The 11077-nt window shown below is 38.3% G+C and overlaps 1 protein-coding gene across 1 annotated transcript; it reads right to left on the reverse strand.

Annotated features, from left to right (window-relative positions):
- Positions 1-8544: 8544 nt before the first annotated feature.
- LOC138878650 (uncharacterized) lies at positions 8545-8961 on the reverse strand. The gene has a single exon (XM_070158338.1). The coding sequence runs from the start codon at positions 8959-8961 to the stop codon at positions 8545-8547; it is 417 nt and encodes a 138-aa protein (XP_070014439.1).
- Positions 8962-11077: the final 2116 nt, after the last annotated feature.

Genomic DNA, 11077 nt, shown 5'->3' on the forward strand with positions numbered 1-11077 from the left:
TGGAGAAATTGTGGTTTTCTGTCAACTAAGTAACTCTGCGACACCCTTCCGCAATGGGAAAGGGCAATATGGTAATTGCTAGAGCTCATACTTCAATATTATCGGTGAATATTTTTTTGCCCCACGTCTTCTTTTGGCAACTGATACTTCAATAGAAAAAATTCTTTGATGGTAGTTCATATTCTTTTCCCCTTGTTCAATTGTATGATTACTGATACTCACACGAATTGTATTCTAGAGCAGGAGAAACCCCTCATATCTCATATCCGATTTTGATGTGATATTGTGAACATATGTAGAACAGATTAATGTTTCTGAAACATGTATAATATTTGAATATCCAATTAAATGATTGCACCTTTATATGGTCTTTTACTTGCTTTTGTATCAAGTTAATCTAATCTCTCCTGAAGTTAGTTAGATGTGATATGATAATAGCTCCTAATTTTTTCTGCCGTTCCAGTTAATTAAAAGGTCGATGGATTAAAATTAAATACTTCACAGACTTGCTATTTCAGTCCACATCTGTTGTTGATTTTGTTGTCGAGAAGTCTAGGATCGTATTCTACTAGAAATATGACCTGAAATTTAAGAGCTACATTTATTTTATGCTTTGGGTAGTTTAGAGATGTCACATCAGTTATTTTGGGGGGGGGGGTTGTTTTTTTTTTGGGGGGGGGGGGATACAAGAATCAGCTTGTCAACTTGTGAGTGAATGTACCCTTGGACTTCTTACATAGCATCTGTTGCAATTAAAGGGAGATAAGCTGCCAAAAAAAAAAAAAAAATAATAACTTAACCTCAATTTTGCTATTTTGGAGTCAAAGCTAGTTTTGTAAATATATTGGTAGTTGCACAGTCTAACTTGAGTGTCATATGATATGGGTCTTTTGCTTGTTTGGTGCTTGTACTTTGAAGTCTTTAGTCTTGCATTAGAATTTTGAACTTCTTCTCCTAAAAGTTTCCTTCTCTCCTGCTAATGTCCCTTTATTATCGAGTCATGTGATTCTATTAGTGTAGAATATGAACTGAAGCGGACATGTTAATATGTCTGCACCAGGCAAAGGACCTGCATACATCATTGCACTATAGGAAACTATTAGCGTGACGCACCCTAATCACATTTGACGCTCTTAGGTTATATCCATAAAACTCATAATCTCTTTCTTTGTTTTATCTAACTCTAAACGAATGTGTTTTGCGTCAGTCACTTTGTGGGGAATGCACATGTGCTGAGTCAACGTGTCTGGTTGTAAACCTCCAAGCTTGTTTGCTATGAATGTAAATGAACTTTGTCCTAGATTGCATTTGGAATTTACTTAGAAATAGTTACTTTTCAACTTTCTGTGGTGTGGAGGTGGCTATCTTGAATATGTACATTGTACTTTAGTTTGTTAGGAAGCTTGCATTGGGGACAAAATAAGAAAAAACACCATGGAAATCATATCTTTTGAGTACTTATTATGATGTATAAGAAGGGTGTAGAGTCATAGCTTAGTCCCTTGATCAACTGTGGAACTTACCCACGAGAAAGGGAAGTTGCAAACTAATCTTTCAACAGCATAAAACAGGCCAAAATACAATAGTATTGGGCAAAATAAGAAATTAGTTCATGTCATGATGATCTATGCGGAAGAACAGTTTCCTTGGCGAATCTTCTTGAGGATGAAAGAACAATTACCTTTCTCAGCTGTCATTAACGGAGAATGAATCATAATTCTAGTGAACCCTTAAACTCTGTGTGTTATTCGAAACAACAAGAAGAGGGATTATTGTCTTTTGTTGACCATTATGTTTAAATGGGGATCGGTGAGGTGATGGTTTAGTTTGAGATGGATAGGATAGACTGTCTACATTGCCACTAATGCATATATGTATGCTATATTTTACGGGTTCGAGCCGTGGAAGCAGCCACTAATGTTTGCATTAGGATAGACTGTCTATATTGCACCTTTACGGTGTGGCCTTTCTCGGATTCTGCATGAATGCGGGATGCTTTGTGCACCGGGCTGCCCTATAAAGTATCACTTTAGAAAAGCGTGTGATACACTTTTTTTGCTTCAAGCTCCAAGGACTTTATCATTTTTTTTTTGCGCTATTCGCTTTTAGAAACACCAATTAGTTCATAGGACAATAGCACTCCATATGGCCCAAAATGGTTGCTCTTACTGATAATAGACAGTGTCTTTTTCCTGCCTTTCCATTTAAATTAGAAAGATCGATGGATTAAATACTTCAAACACTTGCTTTTTCAGTCCAAAGTGATTTTTGTTGTCAAGAAGTCTAGGATCGTATTCTGCTGGAAATATAAGCTGAAATTTAAGTGCTACATTTATTTTTTGCTTTGGATAGTTTAGAGATGCCACATCAGTTGCTTTGTGGGTGGTGGGGGGTGGTGGAGGGTACCGCAATCAGCTTGTTGACTTGCATTTAAATGTACCCTTGGAGTTCTTACATAGCATCTATTGCAATTAAAGGGATCTAAGCTGCAAAAAAGAAAACTGCAATTTTGCTATTTTTGGAGTAAAAGCTAATTTTTCTTTTTGGTAGTTGTAAGGTCTAACTTGAGTGTCATATGGGTCTTTTGTATCTTTAGTGCTTGTACTTTGAATTTTGTAGTCTTGCCTTAGAATTTTGAACTTCGTCTCCTGAAAGCTTCCTACTCTCCTGGTAATGTCCCTTTATTGTCAAGTCTTGTGATATTTTTTTTTTGATAAAGTAACAGATATTATAAATGGCATCAAGAAGATGCAGAAATATAGATACAAAAGATTTGTTAGCGCCAGTACAAAGAGTTCTATTCTAATGTTAAAGAGCTAACAAAGTCCAAAAAGTTGTCAGGGGAGTTTACAGGTGTTAGGGTACTCCAACTTTACAAAAGTAAAAGATATTTAGCCTTAAGGGAGTGGTTTGGAGTTGCTATTCCATCAAAACATCTCCTATTCCTCTCATTCCAAATACACCAAAAAATACAAAGGGATTAGTTTCCAGATTTTCTTGATGGTTGTACCAACTTTCCAGCTGTTCCAGTTCAAAAAGGCTTCCTGTAAATTCACCCAGTCCATTCCAAAAAGAGACAAAAATATGTTCCATGGATCTGCTGAAACTGGGCAGTGAAGTAGAAGATGCCTGGTTGTTTCTTCATTTTGCATGCACATGTGGCATCTGTTTGTCAAGTGGAAAGATCTTCTAGCTAAGTTGTCTTGGGTCAAACATGCATCATAAAGTGCAATCCAACTGAAACAAATCACCTTTGGGGGTGCTTTTGTTCTCCATATGAGCTTCCAAGGCCAGTTGCCCACCATTTCATTCTTAGCACAATAGAATAAGCACCCTGATTTGACTGAGTATTGGCCATCTGGTTCTACCTCTCATCTCAAAGTGTCTGCTGCTTGGTCATTAGAGGTGATGCTTCCCAATCTAGCCATCAAGTTGAGTAACTCTTCAATTTCCCAGTCTTGCATGTTTCTTCTGAAGATTGGGTTCCAAGAGTTTCCTTCTCTGTAGTGGGAGATGAGGGAGTCCTGGTTGGTGGATATAAGGAATAGGTTGGGATATTCCTCCTGCAGTGATGTGGCACCAAGCCATTTATCCTTCCAGAATCTGATGTGCTGTCCATTCCCAAATCTGAAGCTGCAGTTTCTGGAGAACTCTTCCCATAATTTGCTGATGTTCTTCCAAGGACCAACACCATGTGGTGCTCTTGAGGTTCGGGTACACGAGTGATTGAGTGATTCATGCTTTGCAGTCACTACTTCCTTCCATAATGCTGGCCCTTCTTGGCTATATCTCCATAACCATTTCAACAGCATACATTTATTATGAACAACTAAGTTTCTGATGCCCAGACCACCCATAGTCTTAGGCTGTGTAACCTTGGCCCACTTAACCAGATGAAACTTGTGATCTTCACCGTTACCTTTCCAAAGGAAGCTCCTCCTCAAGGAACTTGTGATTTTATTAGTGTAGAACATGAAATGAAGCAAACATGTTAATATGTCTTAACCAAGCAAAGGACTTGCATACATCATTACACTATAGGAAACTAGTAGCGTGAGTGCGTGACACACCTTGATCACATTTGAGGCTCGTACATCAAGAAAATAACTTTCTGATTGTATGTAATGATGCAAGGTGGGGAAATTTGGCTTTTCTTCCTTCTCCACCCACTGGAAGTCTTGTTGCCTTACTTTCAGCATCCAGAAACTCATAATCTCTCTCTTTGTTATCCACGTTTGACATATGTGTTCTGCAGTAGTCACTGTGTGTGGAATGCACATGTGCTGAGTCAAATGTGTCTGGTGTTGTGAACCTTCAAGCTTGTTTGCTATGACTGTAAAATGAAGTTTGTCTTTTTTTGCATTTGGAATTTATTTAGATATAGTTGTTTGTCTACTTTCTGAGGTGTGGGTGTGGTTATCTTGAATATAATTCTAGTAACCTCTCAAACTCTGTGCGTAATTCGAAACAACAAGAAGAGGGATTATTGTCTTTTGTTGACCATTATGGTTAAATGGAGATCTGTGAGGTGATGGTTTAGTTTTGGACGGATGCGAGCGAGTTGAGTTAGCCTATCTCCAGTGTTTTGAACTTAGCCTATTGAAAGGTTTTTGTAATTCTGCAGTTTGATCTATAACTAGTGGCGGAGCCACATAGAGTTTCAATCCTTTGCTGGAAAATTACACCGTTTAGATAGGTAAAATTATTCTTTTATGTATATATACTATGTATTGAATCCCCTTGAATTATTTGTATTTACTTCTTTAAATTTTAACACCTCTTAATGAAAATCCCGGCTATGCTACTGTCTATAACTGTCACATGATTGCTCATTTATCATAACCTCATCGCCTTATATTCTTCCTCTATGGTGTAAGAGGAGGAATGCTTTGACATACTGCAACAAATTACTCCATTTTTTATTCAAACTATATTTGGAATACTAGGGTCCATCTGCTTTATTTTCATCTGGCCTTGAGCTGAGGGTCTATCGGAAACAACATCTCTACCTTCCATGTAGGGGTAGGGTATGCGTACATGCTACCCTCTTCAGACCCGACCTATGGGACTATACTGGGTTTTTGTTGTTGTTGTGTTGTTGTTGTAGTAGTAGTATCTGTACAACTTCCAACATAATGGTTATTTCCATTGTGATTGACTCCTTTGTACGGACTTTGTAACTTAAAAGATTGCATTTCTTGGGTAGATATTGTAGAGGTCATAATCATCAACTCTGGTCTGCTGCACAGAAAGTTCTCCACTTCTTTTCCTTCTTCCTCCCAGTTCACTGCATACTGAAATCAGCTGTAAAATATTACAATTACATCTTCGTCCTAGGTTATTTAATCAGGAAACAGTACGAACCTCAGAACTTTTACCAGCCTTATTTCTAGTGTCATTAAAAGCCGTCAATTCGTCGCTTAAAGCAATGAAGCGATGCAAAGAGAAGGGCCATTGCTTCATGGTTGAAGCAAGTACAAAAGAATGTGCGCTTCAAACAAAGATGCGCAAAAGTGATGAAGAGTTGGATGAGCTTGGTGTTATTTTTCGCCAAAACAACAAAGAGATGGCTTGTGGTGTGGTGTGTGTCCTCCTTAGAGAGAGTCCACAGAGGTCTCTCCTTTGGAGAGTGGACTGAGGAGAGCAGATGAGTGGGGGTGCTATAGGGGGGCAAGCAACCACCTCTTGGGCTGGCTTCACAAAGCAGCGCTCCACGATCAGGGTGAAATTCAAAAATAACTAGATTTACAAGTGGTAATTGAAAAATAGCCACAGTTTTAAAAGTAATCAAAATTTAGTCACTTCTCATGTAAAGATAAATCTAAACGAAAACACTGTTCACGAAAAATTATTCCAGCATAATATATTGGAGTTCGAATTCTTTACATGTAAACTTCCAGCATAATATACTGGAGTTTCAGTATAATATAGTGGACGTTCATACACAGGTGCTCCAATGTCCAGTATATTATGCTGGAACTTTCTGTGTGCTGGAGTTCCAGCATAATATGTTGGAAGTTCATACATAAGTGTACCAATCTCCAATATATTATGCTGAAACTTTTCGTGTTGCAGCAAAATAGTAGCTACTTTTCAATGAACTTTGCAAACGCTGGCTATTTTTCAATTATCGGTCCGAAAACTTACTTGCCCGTGCTATTTTCACCCACGATCAGCCAGTCCAAGCCCACCACTTAGATGTCGGGTAGTCATTGGTTCGACCATCACCTTTTTATTACAACAACTACCCAGTATAATCCCACCAAGTGGGATTTGGGGAGGATAAGTTATACGCAATTTTACCCCTATCCTGAAAGGATAAGGAGACTGTTTCCGAATGACCCTCCACCATCACCTTTTTATTAATTCTTTTACTTATATAATGTACCCATCACAAGAGTAGCTACTTGGGAAAGTATTTTGAGCCTTTCTTGTTTTATCAATCAGAGCACTAATAAAGTAAATACAAGTACGTACATTGTTATGATGAGTGTAATGTTTCCTGTTCTATTAGGATATAGAGTTCCTAATAATGGGCTCTAGTTTATTTTTCAGCAATATGGATAGGGTACTAACTCAGAATCTCCTAATATAATCTCTTTTTATCCAATAAAGATTTCATCTTTACCCTTTTTATCCAACTGCTCTCTAGCACCAGCAGTTGGGCAATTATTAGCTAGGAAGGTAAAGGCGGATCTATGATAAGATGAACCGGTTCAATTAAACTCATTATTTTGGCTCGAATTATGTATACATAAACAAAAGAATTTAAAATGCATACATATAATACGGCCACATCAGTTTGATGCCACTAACTAGGGGTGTACAAAGGAAACCGACAAACCGCACCAACCCGATAATTCGAGTCAAACCGAAAAAATTGGTTTGGTTTGGTGTTGGAAAAAAAATCCGATCATAATTGGTTTGGTTTGGTTTTAACTAAAGAAAGTCAAACCGAAACCAAACCAACCCGACATTATATATATAGAAATTTTAAATATATTTAATATATAAATATACTTATTATGATGTAATTTATGAATATTTCTTACAAAATTTTATCTTTTAAGGTATTATTTCAAGGTTAGACTTAAAACTTTTGAATGTTCCAATAAGTTTTATAGCCATTAATATTAGGAAATTAAATAATGCTAACAAAAGCACAAATCAAAATCAAATCAATACTAATGCTAACAAAAGACGTTCAATTCAATACTACAAAACAGAATGTATTGAATATTTTTTTTTATTTTGCAATAATTTAGATAAAAATGCATAACCTATTTTTATTTAATCTTTAGCGTTTAGTCATGTAATTAATACTCGCTTATTAGTCTACTTATTTTAGCATGACTTAGTACTTTTAGTTTATGTTTATTTTTATTATGGCTTTTTAATATATTTATATTACATAATTTTATTGTCTTTATTGTTGAATATTTTAGGATAATGCTATGACAAATCTCATATTTTGTATTATTTTCTTGGAAAATACTTTAATTATTTGTATCTTACTAGGATTAACGAAATATTTTGAGCACTAGTTATATGTTTTGTTCTACGAAGATTTTACCAGAAACAAAACCCGAAAAACCCCGAATAATTCGAAAACCCGAGAAAAACCGAGATTGAAAAACCTGAGTTTTATTGGTTTGGTTTGGCCTTTAGATTTAATAATCCGACAGAATTGGTTTGGTTTGGTGATTGTAAAATCCGAACCAACCCGACCTATGTACACCCCTACCACTAACTTTAAATCGTGGATTCACCTTTTGTTAAGGAAGATATGGATTTCCCTTCTACCTAAATTTTGTAGTGTCACCCTGAATTGCACCAGCCTGGACCCTAGCAGTTTCATTTCCTTTATCTATATTATCCTCTCTGGACCCCACTTATGAGAACTCACTAAATTTGTTCTTGTTTGTATATTATGGAACATATGCCAACTAGTCAATACGGAACAGAAAAGAAGTTCTAATATCTTAGACGTCATTAAGTCAATCTAGACCGCTAATTAGATACAAGCGACAAGTGCGGCACTTGACAACTCGCTTACGATCTTGCATAACTTGCTCACATTCTTGCTATGTCAAGTCAGCCTTACTACACTCAAGATCGCTAAGAGAATGGAAGAAAGAACATAAGAGAATTGTTAAAGGAAACTTTGTATTAGAGAGAACTTGAATCGTTTGCTTGATGAATTACAAATGAATGACCCCCTTTATGTACTAGTCTCCTAGGGGCTAGTGTGTAAATATTAATTATTACACAAGTCCTTGATATTTACAAGATAAGGGCTTTTTCTAGAATTCTCTACAAGCCTAGAAGATTCCAAGGACTTTCCTAGCAAATCCATAAGGATCTAGGAACTTCCTAAGGAAATGTCCATACCTCTCTAGAATCTTCTCACAAATGCTAGCCTTCTTCTTATGTAAGCTTCCACATGACATTAATATATTCCAAATGATGCCTATGTGGCATGATAACATGGCGGGTCATCACACTCTCCCCATCCAATATTGCGACGACCGCAGTGCAATGCTGCTACATAAACTCTCGGATCTTATCTTTGAATTGCCACAAGTCTTCATATCGTTCCCACGTGGCCTCCTCCGGTGATTGCCCTTTCCAATGGATGAGGAACATAGAGGTGGCTTTTTGCCCTTGTTTTCGCCTGGCCTGGTAATCTATGATAGCCTCAATCTCCTGATCATGCGAGGCGGTGATAGTCATTGGCGCCCGACTCGATTGGCCCCTACTCGGATCATCCTTATCTTCATGATATGGCTTAAGCATGCTGGCATGAAAGACAAGGTAGATCTTAAGATATGATGGCATGTCAAGCTTGTATGAGATCTTGCCTACCTTGGCGACGATCTTAAATGGCCCCTCATACTTGCGAATCAGATTCTGATGCATGCCCCCTAGTGCCTTGAACTGTCTTGGGTTAAACTTCACCATGACTATGTTCCCAACTCTATAGTATGTGGGACGCCGCTTACGATCGCAAACTTCTTCATCTTCTTAGTTGCCTTATCCAAGTAGGACTTAGCAGTGTCGAGCTGCTCCTCCCATCCTTTGGCCATATGATAAGCCCCAAACTCTTTCCCTCGAACGCGGCTGGTAAGGAATGTGGAGTTTGTGGTTGTTGGTCTGTGGCTAGCTCAAATAGTGTCCGTCCCGTGGACTCACTCCGTTGCAAGTTATAAGAGAATTAGGCGATGTCTATGAGCCTTGCCCAATCTTTCTGATGCGCGCTTACATAATGCCTCAAGTAGCATTCTAATAAGGCATTGACTCATTCCGTTTGTCCATCCATCTGTAGGTGGAAACTAGTAGAAAAGTGCAGCTCCGTACCAAGTATGTCAAACAACTCTCTCCAAAAGTTTCCAGTAAAGTGGGGGTCTCGATCACTAATTATATGCCTTGGTAAGCCCCAATACTTCACCACGTTCTTAAAGAATAGCTTGGCAGCTTCCTTGGCTGTGCAACCTGGTGAGGCAAGCATGAAGGTGGCATATTTGGAAAATCTATCCACGACCACCATAATAGTACCATAACCGTTGGACCTTGGTAGGCAAGTGATAAAGTCCATAGTCACACTCTCCCATGGACACTCTGCAACTGGTAGTGGCTCCAAAAATCCTCCGGGCTGTTGTTGCTCAACCTTGTCCTGCTGACATACAAGACAAGTCTGCACATAACATTCCTATATCATCTCACATGCGTGGCCAATAGTAGACTGACTCAACCAAGGCCCTGGTGCGACGTTGGCCTGGATGACCAGCCCATATTGTATCATGACTCTCCCTTATGATCCGCCGTCTAATGTCTCCAAACTTAGGCACGTAGACCCGCCGACCAGTGGTAAGCAATATGTCGTCTTCTACCCAAAAACATCTCGTCTTGCCCTGGTTGGCTAACTCGATAAGTTGTTTGGCTACTGGATCATGTTGCATGCCTTCTTTTATAGCCTCTCGAATATCCCATCTCGCTGAAGTGATTGCAGCAAGCTCGGCTTTCTGGCTCAAGGCAACGGCTACAACATTACCTTTGCCCGGCTTATAATCCAGCGCATAATCAAACTCGGCCAAGAAATACTGCCACCTAGCCTGCTTTGGTGTGAGCTTCTTCTGTGTTTGAAAGTAGCTAGTTGCCATATTATCAGTCTTGACCACGAATCTCTTTAAGCACGTGATTTTTGCCCAATATGAGAATTACTCCCAAAAAATTCAAAAAATAAAATAATTTTCCTTGGTGTGCAATTTTTGTGATATTTTGTGATATTTTGAATAATTATTTGTATTTGTCTGTGCATGTTTATTTGTTAAATTAATAAAAATACAAAAATATGTCGCATTTTGCATGTAGGATTTAATTCTACAATTGTTAGTAATTAAGTTTGTTTTACAAAAAATAAAAATTACAAAAATAGGCATCGTTTGCATTTTTAGCATTTAATGTCCAAATATACAATTTTATGCTTAATTATTACTTAATTATGCGTTAATTGTTATTGGGAGTTAATTTGCGCTTTTATAACTTAATTTAGTTCTTAATAATAATTTAAGTATTTTTTATAATTTAATTTTAGAGAAATAAAAGAAGAAAAGAGAGCGAAAATATAAAGAAAGTCGGAATTGGGCCTCTTCTTCGATTTCAAGCCACAGGCCCAAAAAATGGCCCAATCTTCCCTACGACCCAGTCCATTTCGAACTGGGTCGACCCAGTCCATAACCCAACACCCCCCTATCTTGTAAAACAAAACAAAAGAAAAAAAAAACCAAAACCCTAAAAACTTAAGTCATCCGCCCCCACCCCTCCTATCTTCTTCTTCTTCCTCAAGCTTCTCCACCTCCCATGGCTTCCCTTTGCCTTCAACCTCAAGAAGCCATGGCTACACATACACACATGCACGTCACCCTCACGACCCCGGCTCAACCAAACGACCTCCGAACGCGGCCGAACCAACAACCTTCTCCAACCCCGTCGTTGCTTCGTCTTCGACAACCAACAACCAGTCCGTCGAGCTCCACCATGAAAGCCCACAGTTGAGATTTCCGCTGCTGCTTCAACG

The sequence above is a fragment of the Nicotiana sylvestris genome, chromosome 9, assembly GCF_000393655.2.
Source record: "Nicotiana sylvestris chromosome 9, ASM39365v2, whole genome shotgun sequence".
Taxonomy (NCBI): domain Eukaryota; kingdom Viridiplantae; phylum Streptophyta; class Magnoliopsida; order Solanales; family Solanaceae; genus Nicotiana; species Nicotiana sylvestris.

Bases quoted from the DNA above. Each gene is read 5' to 3' on its own strand.
- LOC138878650 (XM_070158338.1), bottom strand. From the start codon at position 8,961: ATGGTGAAGTTTAACCCAAGACAGTTCAAGGCACTAGGGGGCATGCAT.